The 22,933-nt window shown below is 44.8% G+C and overlaps 1 protein-coding gene across 2 annotated transcripts in view; it reads right to left on the bottom strand.

Moving 5' to 3' along the window:
* The window catches only part of LOC148525157 (relaxin receptor 1-like), a 433,734-nt gene that overhangs the window by 120,400 nt on the left and 290,401 nt on the right, over positions 1 to 22,933 (bottom strand). For both annotated transcript variants that reach the window (XM_088471159.1, XM_088471158.1), the window contains exons 8-10: positions 9,031 to 9,102; positions 8,322 to 8,396; positions 4,476 to 4,541 (exon numbers count right to left, since the gene is read on the bottom strand). In XM_088471159.1, coding sequence (XP_088327285.1) covers positions 4,476 to 4,541; positions 8,322 to 8,396; positions 9,031 to 9,102 — 213 coding nt within the window. The remainder of the gene's footprint in view (positions 1 to 4,475; positions 4,542 to 8,321; positions 8,397 to 9,030; positions 9,103 to 22,933) is intronic.

Here is a 22,933-nt window from a genome sequence, read left to right as displayed (position 1 = left end):
GCTCTCTAGGAGAGCTTGTATGTGTGCACGTGCCTGCCAGCTGCACAGAGTAACTCTCCGGGGACCCGCCCCAGCAGCCAAGGCCAGGCAGGTAGGGACTTTATCAATCACCCTGATTAGCTGCCATATACACACACACACTATATATATATATATATATATATATATATATGTGTGTGTGCGTATATATATATATATATATATATATATATATGAGTGTGTATATATATATATATATGTGTGTTTGTGTGTGTATATATATATATATATGTTTGTGTGTATATATATATATATATATATATGTATGTATGTATATGTGTGTAGATCTATATATATATATATATATGTGTGTATATATATATATATATATATATATATGTACGTATGCATATTTGTGTATATATATATATATATATATGCGCATCTATCTCAATGGGAATAATTATATATGTATATATGTACAGTATATATATATATATATATATATTATTATTATTTTTTTTTTTCTCATCTAGTGACATTGTAAAAACTGTATATATCCAGTAGTTGTCACTAGGTCAAGACTTGACCTAGTGGCACCTACTGGATATATGCGCAGTTTTTACAATATGTCACTAGATTTTGCCTGGGGGGCAAATGCAAACAGACGGCCCTAGCAGAGGAGTAGCATGTAGCCAGGGTGCCCGGAGAACATACGTGCTACGGCGACCCCCCCACCCCCTCTCAAGTGTTCCAGGGAGGAGGCGGGTCCATATGGGATTAATGTAAAGTAAAAATAAAGATTAGGGGCAGCCCCGTCGTGGTGCTCATATGCAGTGCCCCCCTGTCCCCCAGAAGAGGACCCCCTTATGTAGGCCACCAGTAGTGCCCCCAGTAGTGATCTCCCCTATGCAGTGCCCCTTTTACAGTGCCCCCAGTAGTGGTCCCCCTTGTGCCCCCAATAGTAAGCCCCTTATATAGTGCCCCCAGTTGTGGTACCCCCTATGCAGTGCCCCTTATATAGTGCCCCCAGTAGCAGTCCACCCCCCATGCAGTGCCCCCAATAGTGGTAACCCTTATGCAGTGCCCCTTATATAGTGGCCCCAGTTGTAGTCTCCCCCCTATGCAGTACCCACAGTATTGCCCTTTTTACAGAGCCCCCAACAGTGTTCCCTCGATGCAGTGCCCCCAGTGGTAGTCCCCTCCCTATGTAGTGCCCCTAGTAGTAGTCCCCTCCCCCTATGCAGTGCCCCTAGTAGTTGTCCCCTCCCCTTGTAGTGCCCCTAGTAGTAGTAGTCCCCCCCTTGTAGTGCCCCCCGTAGTAGTAGTCCTCCCTTGTAGTGCCCCCAGTAGTAGTAGTCTCCCCCCTTGCAGTGCCTCCAGTAGTGGTTCCTCCCTTGTAGTGCCCCCAGTAGTAGTAGTCCCCCCCTTGTAGTGCCCCCAGTAGTAGTAGTCCCCCCCTTGCAATGCCTCCAGTAGTGGTTCCCCCCTTGTAGTGCCCCCAGTAGTAGTAGTCCCCCCTTGTAGTGCCCCCAGTAGTAGTAGTCCCCCCCTTGCAGTGCCTCCAGTAGTAGTTACCCCCTTGTAGTGCCCCCAGTAGTAGTAATAGTCCCCCCTTGTAGTGCCCCCAGTAGTAGTAGTCCCCCCCTTGCAGTGCCTCCAGTAGTGGTTCCCCTTTGTAGTGCCCCCAGTAGTAGTAGTCCCCCCCTTGTAGTGCCCCCAGCAGTAGTAGTCCCCCCCCTTGTAGTGCCCCCAGTAGTAGTAGTCCCCCCCCTTGCAGTGCCTCCAGTAGTGGTTCCCCCTTGAAGTGCCCCCAGTAGTAGTAGTCCTCCCCTTGTAGTGCCCCCAGTAGTAGTAGTCCCCCCCTTGTAGTGCCCCCAGTAGTAGTAGTAGCCCCCCCCTGCAGTGCCTCCAGTAGTGGTTCCCCCCTTGTAGTGCCCCCAGTAGTAGTAGCCCCCCCCTTGTAGTGCACCCAGTAGTAGTAGTCCCCCCCTTGCAGTGCCTCCAGTAGTGGTTCCCCCCTTGTAGTGCCCCCAGTAGTAGTAGTCCCCCCTTGCAGTGCCTCCAGTAGTGGTTCTCCCCTTGTAGTGCCCCCAGTAGTAGTGGTCCCCCCCCTTGTAGTGGTCTCCCCCTTGTAGTGCCTGCCCCTCCCCTAGTAGACACACGTAATAAAACAAAACAAAAAAAAACACTTACCTGAATCCCCGCTCCCGCCGTCGCCATCCGCTCCTCCGTCTGTAGTTCCCGGGCCGGGCCGCTCTGCATTATGGGAGAGACGTTATGACGTCATGACGCCTCTCCCATTGCCCACTGCAGGAGCCGGAAGATGGAGCGGCTCCTGCAGTGGGCACAGCAGCAGCTAACGAGAGTCTGACAGACTCTCATTGGCTGCTGATCAAAACAAACACACAGCTGCCGGAGCCAGCGGCTGTGTGTTTGTCACTTGTGTAGCGCTGACCGAATTCCGTCCGGTCAGCACTACACACACGGTGCAGTCTGTATCACAGTGAAACATACTGCCCGCGGCCCGCATGATGCTGCGGCCTGGGGGGCACATGGCACCCTGCCCCCTGGCCCAGCCCGCCACTGTGTATATATATATATATATATATATAATATATATATATATATATATATACACCCATATTATATATGCACATTCTGTTTGCACTGTGTTTTCATTTTCCATTTTAATGTTTTGATGTCCGTAATGTTTAAAGCTTTAAAAAGTTGAATGTAAGGAGGAAAAACAAAAAAATGATGTAAGGGCATGAATCAGGAACTTACATAAGGGGGAATTAAATTCAACACGATGCTGAATAGCCGCGGGAGGGAGCTCCCACAGCTATTCAATTCACCGTGCTGTTTGGGCGCGCTAAGGATTTCTTCTCGCACCCCCCCTGGGGATGTGAGGAGAAATCCGACCAAAGTGACGGACGTGCAGTTGTTTTTCTGCTTTGCGCTGCCCTAACAGCCGTGCGCCCGGCACTTTGGTCAGAGAATGCCGGTTAATGCGCCTTAACATTCTCCGACCACACAGCGCACTGAAATGAATGGCTCAGGGCACTCGTTCCCGGCGCTGTTCAATTCGCGTTGAATTGAATTCCCCCCATATAGTGCTCTATGGATTGTTTGAGAGAGGGTGGGCCCCAAACTAGTATCTTGCCTAGGGCCCCGTGAGGTCTAAATCCGGCTCTAGATATATATATATATATATATATATATATATACACTAGATGTTTCCCACAGCTTCGCCCACGATGAAGTTGCTTCTGACAACTTTTTTTAATTTGAGGTGTTATAGCTGTATTGTTTTGCATAGGGGTCCTGTCTCTGGAGTGGCCCACATGACCAGCAGCGCTATACTGATTGGTGGCAGCAACGCCTTCACCCACCACTCACACCAATGTCACTGTGTGACAGACTGCTATGTAGCCTATCCTATTCAAGTGAATGCAGGCGAAAGCACCTCTTCCCTCAACCCCTTGCCGACCGTGCGCATGGTGCCACACCTATCTCTTGCATTGATGATGTCAATAAGTTTTGTTTTGTTATTGCTCAGCTTCGATTTGACAGATCAAGAGGAAACAAAATGCAGAGTATTTCTAGTAGATTCCACTATAAAATTATATTTTCATGATGATCGGTTCAGAGTAGCTTTTGCGCCAACTAGGACAAACAAACACAATATTAATATATATATATATATATATATATATATATATATATATATATATATATATATACACAGAAACCAGAAAACCCGGCACTCTCATGTAGGGGATAAAATATAATACTTGCTAGGGTGCCTCTCCAGAGGTGCAAGCTGCTATCTCCATGTAGTTGGTGAAGAGAGGATGGCACTCCATAGACTTGCAAAATAATAATGTAAAAGCAGTCCTTTAAAGGACTGCTTTTACATTATTATTTTGCAAGTCTATGGAGTGCCATCCTCTCTTCACCAACTATATATATATGCATATATATGTATGTATATATATATATATATATATATATATATATATACACACACTATAAATAAAATTCTATAACACGTGTGTATATATATATATATATATATATATATATATATACTCTCCTATTGAGTAAGGCACCCAGACATTGCCAGGACTTCCAGAATGCCAATCTTCACCACATATCAACAATCGGTATTTACTTACACACCGGACTAGCCTAGGCATTAATATGTATTTTATATTTTCCTTCCTTCCGGGAGACTCACAAATTCAGGTAAGTAGGCAAACATCCCACATTCCAAAAGTAATCCTCATTGTGGTGGCAGGGCGCAATGATGTGGTTTGCGGAGCCGCACCCCTGCACCTCCCACTTGGACCTTCCCCTCCTCCTCTCCCAAATCACCCAGATCACAGACAGAAATAGTAGCTAAGTATGACATATTTAAGTTATAGATCACCAAAAGCAAGGGACAGGATTGTACTCACAAGACAGTTATAGTGTGACACGTTTATACTCACAGGACAGTTATACACTCCTGAAACACAGAGTCACGAATTGTGTGCATACGATTTCCCTCCAGGTCCCTAATGACAAGAAACATTAATTTATAAACCAGAAGGATAAATATTAGTGGCAACATAACACATCAGTTATAATGACGTACCCTGTGGGTACACTCAGCACATTTAGCCACAATTACTGAAGGTGAACCTTTTGCCCCTTCCTGATCTCTTCTAGTTTTGCATATTTGTCACACTTATGTCACATTTCCAGACGAAATTGAATATTAGACAAAGACAACCTGAGTAGACACAAAATACTGGTTTTGAATTATTACTGTATTTCATTTATTGAAGGAACAAAGTTATCCAACAGCAACTGTCCCTGTGTGAAATAGTAATTGCTCTCCTTATTTACTAATTCAATCATTGAACCAAATTGAATTCATAATTGGTTTAATAAAACTAGACACAACCAGGCTTGATTACTGCCAGTCCTGTTAAATCTACTCTTCACTAATACCCCTTTTACTGCAGTGTTAACCCAGGTAGCTGCTAGGTGTAAAAGGGGAAGGGTTGTATTCCCATGTCGAGTGACACGGCAATCCAACCCGGGTAGCTTGCAGTGTTTAACACAGGATCGACCCATGTAACCATGCAGTGTAAACGGGTAAACTGGGTCATCTGACCTGGATCCCGTTTACAGCATGGGGACTTTCCTGTTTCTTGGCGCTTGGAGATGATGTCATCTCCAAGTGCCTGAAGAAGTGTTCCACTGCACCTGTGTTCAGTGTGAACAGCGCCAATCTGGGAACAACCCGGATCGGCGCCACAGTGGAAAAAGGGTCTGTCCCGGGTGTGACCTGTTTTCGAACTATGGGCCCGACTCATACCCGCTCGCTAGGCTGCGTTCGCATGCAGCCTGCCGATGTTTGCAATCTGCACATATGTATGCACCGCAGTACGCGTGCGTGAACTAGTCCATGCGATCAGGAAGCGTTCGCTTGCTGCGCATAGACAGCTCGGTAGAATGAGTGACAGGACATGTCATTTGTGGGTGGTGACAGGGGTTGGTAGATGGAAACGGGGGAGTGGTGGTGCGAACACAGGCATGCCTGAGCATCTTAACGCCGTTTCAGAGGTGCGCATAATTAAGAAGCAGCATCATAGTACACGTCACATGGTTGAAATTCACACTGAAGCACTCGCAGTACTTGCGGTAGGGTATGGTTAGCCACAAGTGCTGCGATCGCTTCCGTTGGTACTCGATGTTACTGATGGTTGCATACACTTCCTGGACATGAAGTGGGAAAGTGAGCGTCTTAAGACAGGCTGGTTGGCGTCTGCCTACACACAGCGATCGAACGCTAAGACATAATGGGCGTGCTAATGCTTTGTCATGCGATCATGGATTTGCATACTTTCGCTGCTTGCGAACGCATCTAGCGAGCGGGTCTGAATCGAACCCCATGTTCCAAATGTTGGGTCAGACCCAGGACTTAGGTGGAAAATCGGTATTAAATAGAACCTTTCCAACAGTGTGAAGTTGGCTAAAAGTCTCAGCAAGCAGCACAGTAGAGTATATCAGAAATGACAAAGAAAGCTATTGAAATATAACAGTCTACAAATTGTTACAAGGACATTTCTAAGACTCCGGGACTCTGTGAGGAGACATCATGAGGAGCCACTGGAGTAGTAATGTAATATTAGCACACAATAGCAAAATAGCATACAGTCCTGTTTCCTGGTGGTGAGGGCCCCTTGGGGGTGGTGTCCCATAGGCTGCAGCCTTCTCAGCCTACCCTTAATCTGGCCCTTTATATGGTGTGCAATGCACACTCACATTTAGATGTTGTACCAGATGATGCTCACCTTTAAAATGTCTTACACAAATGTACACTACCAATCTGTTTCATTTTACAGTGCAAACTCTTATCTATAACAGTGATTATGTGAAACACACTTCTATATAAACTTCTGTAATTTATGTTTTTAGTTACATGTAAACAGTTTAAATAATGTTATGTCTATATAGTTTTGAAGATACTATAGATGTTCAATATGTTTGCATTAAACTCCATGTTTTTGTTAATAGTTTCAGCATACCAGACAATGAGACATATTGGGCCTGATTCAGTGGTGGACACCGAAGCTGTTGCGTTGCATCTGTTGGCGGTAGCCTGTCTGTGACTTTATGCAAATACCACTACAGAGTTCTTTCCCTGGTGTAAATCAGTGTCCATTCATGCTGTAATACCGTCTCATGCGTCTTTAGATGCCACCATCGGTCACACCATCGAATCTCGCACCAGCCCTATGGCAGGTACAGATTTACCATCTGAGGGACTAATTCAGAGTTGATCGAAAACCCGATGGTTTGTGTACAACTCCACTGGAGGGTGGACTCTGCATGCACCAGAGCTGCAGTGCGCATGTACTGCGATGCAGCTGTTGCTCCGGACACAATGTTGGAGTTGAGGAGTATGTCTGTTTCATAAAAGGGGGGGCCCCATTTTCTAGGCGTGATAAAGCTCAGCAGTGGAGTTTGAGTGGCCAAAGCTTAGGCTTACTCAGATGGCCAATGACTGCCCGATGGTGATTGGATGCTGCTTCTTTGGACGCAGCCCTCGGATCTGCAACATCGGAACTGGGAGTATTTTGCCTTCAGACACCTCCTGTGGCATTAGCATATTTTCATATGTCATATAGTGTACAACTCTGAATATGCGCTGAGTATGGCATTCAAACTGCATGATGGAGCGTCTTGAAACACTTCAGTGACACGTCTGTGACGCTTCCATATTACGCCCAAAAGACGGAGCATTTCTGTGCATTTGCTTAGCCACTTCCTAGTCAATTAACTGCAATGCCCAGCTATATTCCAAGACATGCGTTTCAATAGCAACAACGCCTTTGTGCATACACAATGTGTAACGCATGTGCCGTAGGAGCTTCCAGGCATTTTCACACACACACAATAACAAATAAAAGGCTCAATCCCCCCAACATAGGCATTGCCTGTGACTCTGATTCATGCCCATTGGCTCACAGTATGTTTTACCACTTACCAACAATGCAAGCAAAGTGCATCTATAGCCTTTGCACAGTACATGAGAGCGTATTGCTGATATACATTCTTGTAATCAGTTATTTATGCTGTGAACAATCTACATTTTTTTTTAGTTGCGTAAGTAGGCAAATATATGCTCACAACACATACTGAAGTGCAAGAAAATGAATGTATGGTGTATTACATATAGTAGCTGTGTGTATACATTCTGATTATGTGTTTGCATATAGATTCTAATGGCCAGTATATAAAGCAGACCCCATTATGCTTTGCTAATATACAAAGCACTGTTCTCTTTCATAGTTGTCAGAGAAGCTCAGGTGATTCAGGGAGTCCCTCATTTCCTCACCTATAAGGAAGTCAATCACTTGGGTTTAGCTAAAAAAAACACCCACCAAATAAAATAATATATTAAAGTGCTATCCTGTTACTAGTATATTCCCTAAATTAAAACAGTCAAACCTTTCCATCTTTTATAAAACCTATTACCTGTCAAAATATACTGTACATCTGTGACCTCTGTGAAAAAGATAAATATGGCAGCTTCCAACAAGCAAAATGTATTAGGGAACAAATTTAAAATCAGTATCTATCACTAATATGCTACAAGGAAACTTTGTGACACATTAATAAATACCATGTTTCTACTGTGGTTTTTATGCCTCTGTACAAGTCGTAAGTGTCAATATGGACAAACAATTCTGATGACTGAATTCTCAAAAGGGTTACTGTAATATAAATGTAATACACCTAATTAATAATTATTAAATACCATTATCACAACAGTTACTTACAGCCAGTTGAGACGAGGCATTTCTGAACATAAGGAATTCTTCGGGATTTCACTAATAGAATTATTCAACATATATCTAAATGAGAACAAGAGAGAAATACAAGATTGTTGGTATTGATAGGTTTATGCCACCCCAACTTTGTCATTGACCATATTGACAAATAAACATCTTTTAGTTTCATTAGCCATGACCTTATGTCTCTTAATTGCTCTCATTGACATGAATGGAAAGGAAAGTAAGCTTACAATTATGTTTCAATAGATTTATCATATCTCAGAATACATTATTCTGCCACTTCTCATTTACTAAGCAGTACATAAATCAATGTAATGTGTAAAAAGTTCTACATCAATTTGCAAGATTTCTTAGTGTATCACATTTATTAAGTAGATAAGTTCTATATATCAATTATAAATTGTACTGATTATCACTTCACAATGGGGCATGTATGCATGGACTGCAAGAGGGTGACATAGACTATGGGGAGATTTATCAAAGAGTGGCAAGAGATAAAGTGGATAGAAATAAAGTACTAGCCAATCAGCTTCTGTCGTTTTACCAGCTGTATTTGAAAAATGACAGTTAAAAGCTGATTGGTTGGTACTTTATCGCTCTCGAATTTATCTCCCTCCAAGCTTTGGCATATCTCCCCCCCTAAATCTGTTCTGACTTATTTCAGTCATTATGAAGTATACAGGTGAAGACTTACAGGAAATATAGAGAATTCAGGCCTCTGAACGCTCCAGGAACAATCTTGGCAACTCTGTTGTTATCTAATATCCTATTGAAAACATAAAAACCAAAGAAAAGGAAAATGACTAAGCAGCAGAAAAATAAAATCAGATTATCTGCAGAATACACATTCTAAAACACTAAAGCCAACCGAAAACTTCCAGCCCCTACTGCAGATGGGACAATGGGCCTGATTCAGACCCACTCGCGAGCGGCTGTCCGCTCGCAAGTGGGTCGATGTTATGCACTGAGCATGCGCACGACGGAGGGAGCTCCGTCGTGCGCATGCGCCAGACGCGACGAGCGAAGGAAAGTCCTTCGCTCGTTGTGTCTGATCAAAGGGGGCGTGCTGTCGATGTTGATTGACAGCACGCCCCCTTTGGTGGGCGTGCCTCCCTGACGGGGGCGTTCCCACGGGAACGCCTCCCGTCAGAAGCCGGCCCACTGACATCACTAGTGATGTCAGTGGGAGTGATTTTGGCTCTGATAGAGCCAAAATCACTCCGGAGCTTGCGGTTGAAAACCTCAACCGCAGGCTCCGGCTCGCAGTTTCGATGGTCGCGATGGTCACGACCATCGCGGCCATCAAAATGCACGCTCGTATAGGCTGTGGGTGGTGACCCACAGCTATACGAGCGTCCAGGAGGACGCTCCATTTTTATGGAGGGCGGCCCTCATTCAGAGCGTGCGCTCTGCTCAGAGCGTACGGCTCTGAATGAGGGCCAATGTTCACACCTTATCATTTTGTGAGGCAGACACGATATTTGCAAGTGGCAGGAGAACCAATTAGGGGAGAGGGGGATGTACTCGGTTTTTTTTTTGATATATACTTTATTGCAAAATGACAAACCAGGTCATCCACATTCACAATGCGGCCAGGTACAACATAATAGTTAAAAATCACCACTCAGGTTCCTTCTTACAGTAATCGATGGAATAAAGCTATTCCTATACTGCAATGTTTTGGATGTGATACACTTGAGATGCCTTATTGATGGTAGGAAGGAAAGTACACTATGAGTTGGATGATGACAGTCTTTTATAATGCTATTTCCTTTACCCGGGCTGCTTATCATAGATATCATGAATAGAGGGCAAATTACTACCAACAATATCTACTACCATTTTAGCAACCTGTTCTAAAAGCCTGCATTCAGCTTTGCTGCTATTCCCATACAGTATACAGTAAGTAAAGACACTTTCAATAACGCAACAGTAAAAATTCACCACATTTTTCTTTGATAAATTTGCTGCCTTCTGTTTGAGCAAAACACAAATGTAATGAAAAGTACGTTATTCTCATCCAACATGGGAAGTTTCTAAAAGTATTTGAAATAAATATTGTTGCATACAGTAAAAAAGATAATCAGGTTTGAAAAGATTTAAACAGTAAAATATGTAACAACTCTTAGCGAAATGTTTTTCAAGGGATCTTTGATATGATAGAATAATGTATAACACATCATTTTTAACACATTAAATAGAGCACCAATAAGATAAAATAATTGCAGGGTTAAGTATGTGCAGTGATGGTTGAATTGGTATATGTGACTTGTTTGGAAGAGGTGAAGTACTGACGGGTTTGGTACGGGATCCTGTCGGTCAGAACACAGACAGCGGCATCCCAACAGGATTTGGCAAGTAACCCTAACCCTACCTGTAACCCACCTTTCCTGCAGCCTAACCCTAACCCTCCCTGCTAGTGCCTAACCCTAACCCCAAACCTAATCATAATTGTAATACTCTCCATCGGGATGTCAGCAACCGGAATTCTGACCGCCGGCATCCTGACCATATGGATGCAGACTACATCCCGTACTGTCACCTTTGCTTTGGGTTGCAAAACACATTGTCCCTCTCTGCAAAATATTTTATCCCTCCCTGCAGCCACCAATGGCGGAAGAAAGATACAAATATATATGCATACAGTATTTCAGGTGGATAATATTCATTGTTCTTCATATTTGCCGTTATACACATAAACTCTAATAGAACAGCACCCCTATGGATGTACAAAATAAACTAAAATGATTGCGGCAGTCGGGAAACAATAAATAATAATAATATAACAATAAAGTATAGTTCATGTGAATATATAATTATTATTTATGGTTTCCCCACTGGAGCAGTCATTTTAGTTTACAGTATTTTGTACAACTTTGTTCTCAGACCAATTGGCATTTGGTCCTATTGATTTGCCGCAAGCGTGGGAACCTTTCCATTTATATATTGCAAGTTTATAGTTGGAGGATTTGAGATAAATGAACCCTATTTTTGTGTTTTTAACACCCCTATGGATAAAGTATAATATAAATTATAGTTTATATTCTAACATTACATCTTCCAGACTGGGGGACAATGTTTATCATTTTTAAAAAGGAATTGCAGAATGATGTGCCTTATGCCTTGTTGTTAATGACCTGGACTCCACCGCACTCTCGTCATAGGAGCAGTGAATTGGTCCAACTTAATCCAAATATGTGCGGCAGCTCAAGTACTGCAAAATAATGTTAGAATTAATGTAGCAAGACAGAACGGTGATAGTGATATGTATTTATACTTTCATATTTACCTTCTTATACTTATGTAACTGCCACTAGCAAACATATTCTTTATTTACTTTGTACATTGTGAGGTGACAACATACACCTTATTTCATGTCAGTTATTTCATATATATGTCAGTTCATAAAATAAATACAACTCACAAAGCTGTTAAGATAAATAAATATATAACAATTAATGTACTGATTGATCTGTGCATGTAGGAGATATATTTGATGTATCCACAAGTTAATGACAATTATTGATGCACCTAGAGATGAGTTAATCAATTTGTCACGGCTTGCGAGTCATCAAATTTTGGTCTCTTCAGTGGCCCAAATCAATTGATGAACTGATCTCAGGAAATTCTATTATGTGGGATTATGTAATCAGTAAAACATAATATAATGAAATATCATATGTAGAAAATAAAAAAGCCTGCCTGGTGACCTATGTGATACTTACTGTACTTATTATTGCGTACAAAATGTTTCATGCTCATTAAACACATTCTATAACTTTGCAAGTGCAACTAATATTTTATGTTTAAATGTTCTCGATGTGTACTGTATATTCTTCAATAACAGTGTCACAGTGATACATTATTGTAGGATGTACACTCCAAAGATATATAATTTCAATAACAGAGTACTAATTTATGTTTATCTTGTGTGACTTACGAATGTTTCAAGTTATTTAATGTGTTTAGTTAGCATGAAACATTGTTATATCATTATTTGCCATTTCTGTTTCTACTCTCATGTAATTTTTGCATTGCAATAACGGAATCGGTATGAAATCCCGCCGGCCGTATGCATCACAGTGGCGTGCATGAACCAGTCACTGCGATCGGGAATCGTGCGCTCATAGCACAAAGACTGAGCGCTACTTTGAGTGACAGATAGTGCCATTTGTTGGTGGTAACAGGGGAAGGTGCTTGTGAATGGGGGAGTGGTGCTGCGAATGCAGCCGTGTCTGGACATCAAAACTGAGTTTTATGGGTGTGCATAATTAGCATGGAAGCGTCATTGTACACATCACTTGGCTGTATTTCAGCCTGCAGTGATCGCAGTGCTTGCAGTGGGATAGGGTCTACCTCAAGCCTGCGTGCAGCTCTGATGGTTGTCGATGGTTCTGATTAATCATACACTTCCTGGAGATGACGTGTGCTAAGAAAGAAAAAAAAGTGGGCATCTTTATACCGGCGTGCACTCATTTTGCCATCGCTCTCTAACACATAGAGGCAGTGGCGTAACTAGGGGGGGTTGGGCAGGGTGCGTGCCCTGGGTGCCATGGGACCGGCGGCGCAGGGGGGCGCCGCCGGCCACGGTCCAGCCCGCCCTAGTTAGCCACCAGTGTAGCGCCGACCGCAGTGAGTGCGGTCAGCGTTACACATTTACACAGGACCGGCGCTAGGCTTCCAGCGCCGGTCCTGTGCTGCACAGCTGAGCCCGTTCCCTCCCCCTGAGCGCTTGCCCAATAGCGCTAGGAGGCAGGCTCAGGCTGTGCATAACACACGCATCGCCGCCAGCGCTGGCGGCGATGCGTGTGTTAAACAGCAGCCAATGAGAGTCAGATAGACTCTCATTGACTGCTGCAGCACCCACTGCAAGAGCTGGGCTTCCGTCCGGCTCCTGCAGTGGGTAATGGGACAGACGTCATGACGTCTGTCCCATTATGCTGAGCGCGCCAGCCCGGGAGGACTGGTGGGTGGCGGCGGCAGGAGTGGTGTCGCGGTCCGGAGCAGCAGCGTGGATTCAGGTAAGGATATTTTTAGATATATTTTTTTTAAACCTGTCTGCACTACTGCGGGCACAACGGGGGAGGGGGATGGCTACTACTGGGGGGACCTCTACTGGGGGTGGGGGCACAACGGGGGAGAGGTGGCTACTACTGGGGGTACCATTATTGGGAGGACCTCTACTAGGGGGGGCTACTACTGGGGGCACTTAATCGGGAGGGGGAACCTCTACTGGGGACTACTACTTGGGGGGGGGGACTACCACTGGGGGCATTATAAAAGGGGCCTACTACTAGAGGCACTGCACTGGGGGGACCACTACTTGGGGCAATAATAGGAAGGGCCACTACAGGGGGCACTGGATAGGGGGGATCACTACTGGGTGCTTGCATAAGGGGGACCACTACTGGGAAAACTGCATGGGGGGGACTACTGCTGGGGGCACTATATAAAGGGCACTGCATAAGGGGATACCGCTACTGGGCGCACTGCATTGTGGGGACTGCTACTGGGGGCACTGCATAAGGGGGAACACTACATGGGGCACTGCATTTGGGGGGGCCACTACTGGGTGTACCGAGTAAGGGGAACTAATTGGCGGCTGTATAAGAGAGACCACTACTGGGGATACTGTATAAGGGGCACTACTATGGGCCTGCATAAGAGGGACCACAACTGCATACTGGGGGTACTGTATAAGGGGTACTACTGGGGTTAAGGTGCATATGGATAATGTTCAGCGTGAAAATAAAGGGGTGTGTCATGTTGACACGCCCCATTTTTAAGTGACCACGCCCATTTTTGCCCATGGGGGGGACTCCCTTTTCAAATTTGCCCTGGGCTCCAAATACCCTAGTTACGCCACTGCATAGAGGGTGTCCTTACACCAGACAGTGCGATCACAGAATTTGCATACCTGGCCTCTTTTGGATGCGAGCGATCGCGGCTTAGCGTCCGGGTCTGAATCGCCCCCACAGTGTGGGTACTACACTCCTACTTGCCTACTTTTCGGGATCATCTAGGAGGCCCCCGAATCTTGAGTGGTGCTCCTGGCCGCCCCGAAGTAGGGCAAGTCTTCTCATTTTCCGAGTGAAGTGGCTGGTCTGGCCGGCCAATTACATGCGTTTCATTGTGGCCCCGCCCCCGCTTCACAATGTCGGTAATCACGCCATTGTTTAGTAGGAGGTGAATCGCAATGATGCTATCGCATCATCATGCCTTCAGCACCACCCACTTGGCCACGACATGCCCCCACCTCTCTCCGGTAGTGCCTACTTGGATGTCACCCCAAAGGTTGGTAACTACTGTATAATTCCACTATCTATAGTCCTAAAGTTCCAATTAGACTGGTCAGCTGACAATAGACAATGAAAAAGTTTGTGTTTGTATGGTGAAAAGCAATGATTGGGACACTCATTGCTGCAATACAGATATGACTAGAAAGTGGCGCTGACACAAACAACATTCAATCTAACTTGTTAGTGTTGGTGACTCTTCCGTTATGTGACACTTCCCGGCTGTTACTCTCTCCAAGTTTAAATAACTTAATTATCCAATCAGAAGTAGTTAATCAAAATGTGCTTCAATGGTTAAACCTGTAATCACTGAGTCCATATATACATACGGCCCGATTCAGAGTTGTACTCAAATCCAAATGTACCCGATTGGCGCAAGCATAGGATCTGTACTGCGCATGTGCCGATCAGTGTCTGTGATGATGGTCGCAGGGCCCCTAGCCACATCATGATTGAAATGCTGCGGCTGTTTGGAGGTGGGGAAGAGGGGATGACACTCGCGTCCCATAAAACAGGGGCATGCCGGCCCTGTTTTTTGGGAATGCCGAGGCCATTGTCTGCGTCTTCCGACACAGCTTCACTGGCCACGGACGCAGCAGCGGATCAGCGAAGCTGATAGGAGGCGTCAATTTACACAAGAGGCCTCTTGTAGCATTTGCATTGTTATCACATGGCCACTGCGTACAAAGACACAGAGACTGTATGATAGGGTACATCTCTAAATCAGGTCCATAGCTCATAATGTCTCCACTATTCATTATTTTAAATTAATTTATAGTCCACACAGCAATCAGACTATTTAATTCAGCCTCTAGTTAATGGATGCTAAAGTACAGAAAAAGGTTAAACAGTTTGCCTTAAAAATATCACATAAAAAATAAGTCACTGTGTCAGTATTATGGGCGCACACATTGGGGCATATTCAATTGGGGGCGAGATTTAGCGAGGTAAAAAACCTCATGCCCCTCACGTCTCAATTGTGGAATAATGTGGGTGTGTGTGCTCCCGATACCCGCGGTATTCAATTAAAATGAAATGCATGTGAGGTTTTCAGCACTGAAAACCCTGTGGAGCGAGACAAAAAAACCCCCTACTTACTGGTCCGATGGTATCCAAGGTTCCCGGTCATCTCCAGGGGCGTAGAGAGCTGCGCTGGGCTCGGGGCGAAGGGGGCATGGCCTATTTGCAGGAGGTGTGGCCACACACCCTAGGGTAATGAAAAACAAAACATTATCATAGCGCCATGCAGCGTTGAGGGAGGGCACTGTGAGCATGTGCTGGGCTGTTGTGAGGTAAGAGGGGGGCAGCACCAGGCCCCTCCAGCAAGGCAGGGCCTGGGTAAATAGTACCAACTCCCCCCTCCCCTCTCGACACCCCTGGTCATCTCCCCTCCAACTTTACACTGGGGAGGGTGCTGCTGGTAGTTGAGGGGGCTGTTGGGAGGCCAGGGGGCTGCTTGGGGGGAGGTCCTGCTGGGAGATGTAGTTCTCCCTGCAGATGCCTCCGGGGGGGCTCACACACACATGGAGGGGTCACACAGACACTCACATACAAATAATCACTGACACATACCAGGGCTGTAACTAGGGTGGTGCGGCCGGTGCCGCCACACACAGCGGCAGATGCTCTGAGGGTAGAAGCATCCAAGTCCAATTGCTGGGTGCCCGCTATTATGTTTTTACTAGCGGTGCACCCGGCAGCTTGTTCTCACTGACAACGGCAGATTGGGCTTTAAATTAAAGGGCATGTTACCCGCAAGGCCGGACGCATGTGGCCACCAGTCGTGCATCACTCACCTACCATTCTTGCATGACAGGCACTGGCAGCCCGCCAGCACCTGTCAGCATCCCACAGCGCAGAGGAGCTCTAGGCTTTTGAATTTGCGAGAGCATACTTACCTTTCACGAGACAAAGCTCCGCGCTCCTGTCACCACTGGAAAGTCTCAACTCCAGCTCCTCTATGTACAGCCTCTCCTCTCCTGTTTCCTCCCTGTACAGCAGCTGCAGCAGTGAGTGTCGGCGCCGATAAGTAACAATAGCATTCCCCTCTCCCCTGGTCACCAAAGTCAATATATGGTGAAGCAATAGGTAGAGGAAGAGCGCAGAAGGGGGGGGGGGGTATAGTGCATGGCTGGGGGCTGGGGCTGAGATTTAGGAATGAGAAGTTGCACATAGATGCCCCCTCTGTTCCTTCCACCCCTGCAATATGCACCTTCCACCTCTGGACCTCCATCCCTGCGCAGTGTAAATATCCCCCATTGCGTCTGAAATAAAGTCCAAATCTAATTTTTTTCTAAAAAATGTTAAATAAATGAGAACTTATCCATTTTACAACATCAGAGGAAGATATGAAAAAGATATGATTAATTCATACCACTGCTGAGATCTAACTAAACAGAAAGATTGACAACTAAAGGAAAGCAAGGAAATAATAATTGAGCCAGCAAGTATAGAGTCTGGAGGTATAGTGAAGATTATAACAGGAGAACTGTTTGTCTGTTGTCACGTTTCGTCTGCAGGTTAGACTTCTACAGGGGATTCCCTTGATAAAATCTGACCTGCAGACGGAAAGCGTTGGACAGGTCTATTACCTGGGCTCCTTAATTAGACAGATAAGCACTTTTATTGTACTTTCTTGTATGTTTGATACCTACCATCTGTCCTATTCTTGTATTTTTATTGTGTAATACAGAGGTTTCCAAACGCTGTCCTCAAGGCTGCCCAACTGTTCAGGTTTTAGAGAAATTTTGGGAACGCGTGTTGGAACCTCTAGTGTAATAAATTTGTGTTTTTATTATAAATATAGTTATACTGGGTACAAAATCTTTGGGACAATCAGTCCCTACTTGAAACCTTGGGATGTTCTATCACCTTTTGCTAAAAAGTTTTCTTGTACAATATACTGTATGATTTAAAGAAATATACACTGAAGTGGCAAAAGTCATGGGATAGCAGTATGTAAAGGTAAAGGTAGGTGGCATCGCCATATTGTGACGTTTTGGAAATGCCAGACCTGCATCAGTGGTAATCTGACATATCATGCGTCAGTTTGAACACTGACTAGGCTGCTAATGGCAAGGCGGCGTATGGGACATTCCATTTCCGAAGTTGTGTTGCCGTTCAACATTCCTCAATCTACGGTGTCATGCAGGGCCAGACTGGGGCTACAATTAGGCCCTGGCATTTAAAGAGCACACAGGCCCACCTCACAGCAGCATCTGGCACCTGGCATACACTCCTCCCCTTTCCATTACTGGCTCCGCCCACTTCTTAGTCTATTTTATTACAAATATAATTAATATTAGAACAACATACAAGTAAACATCATTCTCTGTATTCAAAATGTAATACCTACAACAGACCTCATCCTGCAGGGGATTCAAACATGTGCCCTAGTCAGACATTACTGGTGTAGGTCACACACAAAGAAAAGGGAAGTCATTTTCCCAAATGACCAATCCCTAGCTTAGCAGTTGTACAGGATTAGATAGTGTTCACTGTAAGAATTTTTTTAGGGCAGGGGTGCTGAACGCAGAGGACACATCTGTGCACACCAAACAAGAGCTGTAACTACACATTTTGACAAAAGTGTTTGTGCTGCAAACCACAGGTGAAGCAGGGAGAAAAATCCAGGTGTGGTCTCGCCGGGAAGGCACGTAACCACATAATAGTACCCCCAATTCAAATTATGCCACACAGTAGTGCCTCTTAGTCACATTATTATTATCCTTTATTTCTATGGTGCCAAAAGTGTTTTGCAGCGCCTTACAAAGTACATAAACAAATAAGTGAACAAGAAACCAGTGACTTACAGTACAATAGAATACAGAACAAGTATATGCTGCATTAGCGATCATAACTCTCAATATAAGCAGCAGGGAGTCAGCAATCATGTTATGTCACACAGTAGTGCCCTGTAGTCACGGTATGTCACACAGTAGTGTCCCTTATTCACGATACATCACACAGTAGTGTCCCATAGTCACGTTACATCACACAGTAGTGTCCCATATTCACGTTACATCACACAGTAGTGTACCTTAATCACGGTATGTCACACAGTATTGTCCCTTTTTCACATTACGTCACACAATAGTGTCCCTTTTTCACTTTACGTAACACAGTAGCATCCCTTTTTCACGTTGCGTCACACAGTAGTGTCCCTTTTCCACATTGCATCACACAGTAGCGTCCCTTTTTCACATTACGTCACACAGTAGCGTCCATTTTTCATGTTGCGTCACACAGTAGTGTCCCTTTTCACATTATGTCACACAGTAGAGCCCATTCACGTTATGCTATCCAGAGCCCATTCACGTTATGCCACAGTAGAAATGCCCCTTATACATTATGCCATGCAGTAATAGTGCCCCTTATACATTATGCTACACAGTAATGCCCCTTATACAGTATGCCAGCCACACACAATAATGCCCCTTATAACACATGCCACACACAGTAATACCCTGGCATCTGCAGATGGCATCTGTCACCAGATTATGAGGTACGCAAATGGCATCTACACAGATTCCTGCATGCGCCACGCTTTTTATACCTGGGCCAGCCATGTCCTGACATCACCGCTGCAGCATGTGACACTCTCCAGTTTCCACCCTCCTCAGCAAGGTGCCTGGGAAGCCTTGCAGACAGCTCACCGGAGCTGTCACAATGGCGTCCAGCCAGATTACCCCTGGGCCCTGTCCCAACCACACATCCTATAACCCGGCTGCATCATGACGTCACTAAGTCATGACACGGCCAGACAGAACAACGGGCCGCCAGCATGCTAGCCAGCTCACAGGAGCTGGCAGAATAAAGGCCGCCCGCACTCCCACCAAGATTTCACACACTGCCGCCGACCCGCCACCCACGTAATGACGTCATGACGCGGCCGCGTCATGACATCATCACGCAATGATGCGGCCGCGGTGCACAGTAAATAAACAGAGGAACACACTCGTGTAAGCCTGTGCTCGCCCAAACTGGCCCATCTGGCCATCGGCCCTTCTGGCATTTGCCAGAACTGCCCAATGGCCAGTCCGGCCCTGGTGTCACGTGTGTATCGGGAATATCTCATGGAAGGCATTACCACCCACCACGGACAGTGCCGTGGCTGACCACGGGTGCTTAATGATTGTGACCAGTGGGATCTGGCCACAATTGTCCGTGGTAACAGACAACACTGGTTCATTTCACATCCACATTCGATGCAAGTGGCACCAATGCAGAAGGTACCAGATGCATATCAATACAGTGTTCTTTAGCTTCCATGGGTTATGGAAGCAGAAGACCCACCTGAATGCCCCTGTTAACAAACACACACCAGACACAGCGCCTCACCTGGGCTTGTGGCATCGCTAATTGGACTCTGGAGGACTGGCAAAATGTGGCTTGGTCCGATGAGTCATGGTTCCAGTTGTTTTGAACTGATTGTAGGGTTTGGGTGTAGCACAGACCCAATGAGGCCAGGGCCCTCAATTTCCTACAAAGCACCGTGCAGGCTGGTAGTGGTTTCATAATGATGTGGGGTGTTGGGTTCTCTTGTCCGCCTGAACATGTCATTGACCATTAACCGCTACATTGCATTGCTTGATAACCATTTGAAGTACTTCATGGACTTTATGTAACCCGACAACGATGGAATATTCCAACACGTTTGAGGAGCACTCTGGAAAGTTCCAAGGAATGGTGTGGTCACCTTGTTCACCCGACATGAACCCAATCAAGCATTTATAGGATGTGGTGAAAAGGTCCATTCCCACCCAAGATCCTGCACCTATAAAAATCAGGGAGCTGTGGGAAGTTATCCAGATGGCAGAGGGGGTCCTATACGATACTAGGCATCTATCCCATGACTTTTGGGACTTCAGTGTATTTTTTATTGATTGCACATTTGCACTGTTATATATGTTTTAGCACTAGTAGGCACTGTTTTGCTTCTCACGTTTCACGTGATTAATTTATGAGTGCGGCTCACCACTGCAGCCACCTTTTAAAGTAGGGAGTATCTATTTTTTTTGTCTACCACATTTCATTTACTCTATCTATCTATCTATCTATCTATCTATCTATCTATCTATCTATCTATCGTATAGAAATGATCGGCGACACTCTGGGTCTTTAAGATGCAAAAGTTATTTTATGGCATGTCACAGATGCTGTACTACCGTTTTAAAGCGCACACCAAAATATTGGTACAGCATCTGTGACATGCCATAAAAGAACTTTTGCATCTTAAAGGCCCGGAGTGCCGCCCATCATTTCCTTACTATTGTCCTAAATTTTGAGGAAGGCACCAGGGCACAATTGCTAAACTTAGAAACGAATATTAGTCCTTTGGCTCTCTGGATTATCTATCTATCTATCTATCTATCTATCTATCTATCTATCTGTCTATATTATAATACGGTCACAATGATTATCTATTAAAATAAGGGCACAATGGTGATTAGATGCTGCATCTTTGAATGCAGCACTCTGATTGTGATGGCAATAGAAGGCGCCTTTTTTCTTTAGACTGCAGATCTGACGACACAACCTCACTCAAAGTTGCCCTACGTGAGAATGCCCCATTACAGCCCAGTTATACCTCTTCACTGACTCTGCATTGTATGTGCTTGCATGCACACAGTTACAGAGCATACACAGAGCAAATATGCAAGATGCGCTCTGCCAACAGGTGTACATTGAAATCTGCATCAGCCCCAAAGTGTTAACCGGTACTTAGTTGCCCCAGGGTTTATACACATAGCTATAGTTTCTTCTGACCAATATTGCTACATCTAGTGACCAACAAAGGGGAAGAGAGGGCAGGCATACAAAGTCATAGACAAAGTGACAGAAGTGGTACAAAATGAGCAGGTGAATAATCAAGTTGTAAATAGAGATGTGCACCGACCATTTTTGCAGGATTTGGATTTTGGATTTGGCTCTGATTCATCGTCCGGCTCTGGATTTGGATTTGCCAAACCGCCGTGACTGGTTTTGGATTTGGATTTTTACAAAAATTTACAAAAAAAGCTAAAATCACATATATTGCACTTTTTTTTCTTCCTAGAATGTTAATAACCTCAATAACATTAATTTCCAGTCATTTACAGTCAATTTAGACCACCTCACAGCTTATAATATTGTTTTCACCATTATTGACCAAAGGTTGCAGTGAGCTGACTAGTTACCAAGCGTCAGAGCAGCGGCACAGGCACCACAGTCTAAAGCACATCTATGACACATTGCCACACAGCAGTGTCAGAAATGAAAGGTAGTGCAAGATTTAGTGTTCTTTGGATAGTCCAAATCCTACCCACCCAGTGGGGTACGGCCAACAGAGTAACAGTACTTGTATACACAGTGGGGTACGGCCAGCAGAGTCACAGTACTTGTATACACAGTGGGCTACAGCCCAAGGAGTCACAGTGCTTGTATACACAGTGGGTTACAGCCCGAGGAGTCACAATGCTTGTATACACAGTGGGGTACAGGCAGTAGAGTCACAGTATTTGTATACACAGTGGGCTAGCGACAAGGAGTCATGGTGCTTGTATACACAGTGGGGTACGGCTCCAAAAAAAATATATATATTTTTTTTTACTTTGAAACCTTTTTTTAAAAATATGATTTTACTTTTTTTTTTGCACTGAAGCAGATGGGCATGCGTACAGCGCAGCATAAATAAGCATGCCTTGTACAGCACAGCCACTTGTGAGTCAGGACACTTTAATCAGCAGAGTATAGTGCAGCATACAGTGTGCCCCCTTACATAGTCACTTTAACAGCACAGCCACTTGTGAGTTTGGAGTTGGACACAGCCACTTTATTCAGCACAGTTGTGAAAATAAGTGGGAAAAAGATGTAGGGTTCCCCCGTATTTTCTACAACCAGCACCAGGCTCAGTGAACTAGTCCTGGCTTTGGAAATATGGAGGACAAAATGAGTATGGGTCCCCCATATTTTCCAAAACCAGCACCAGACTGTGTATAAAAATAGAAAAAATAATATTGTCTTTTACAGGAGAATTAGAGGTTCCAGCAAGCTTCCCCCTCATGCTGGTACTTGAAGAACCACAAGTACCAGAATACGGGACATTAAGGGCCCGCTGGTACCTCTAGTTCCCCTACAAAATAATTTTTACATTAAAGACAAGACTCACCGTGACAGTACAACTTTATTATACTCAAGGATGGCACTTCCCGAATGACAGCTTAGCCTCTGCATTTCAATTAGATAGAGAGGCAAGCCTCTACTTCTCTCAGCCAATGAACGTTTCCCACCATTGACTTCAATGGTGAGAACCACTATGTA

This window comes from Taudactylus pleione, unplaced genomic scaffold, assembly GCF_031769625.1.
Source record: "Taudactylus pleione unplaced genomic scaffold, aTauple2 ptg000111l, whole genome shotgun sequence".
In the NCBI taxonomy this organism is placed as follows: Eukaryota; Metazoa; Chordata; class Amphibia; order Anura; family Myobatrachidae; genus Taudactylus; species Taudactylus pleione.
The sequence above is the reverse complement of the archived record's forward strand: the minus strand, read 5'-3'. Positions and strand labels throughout refer to the sequence as shown.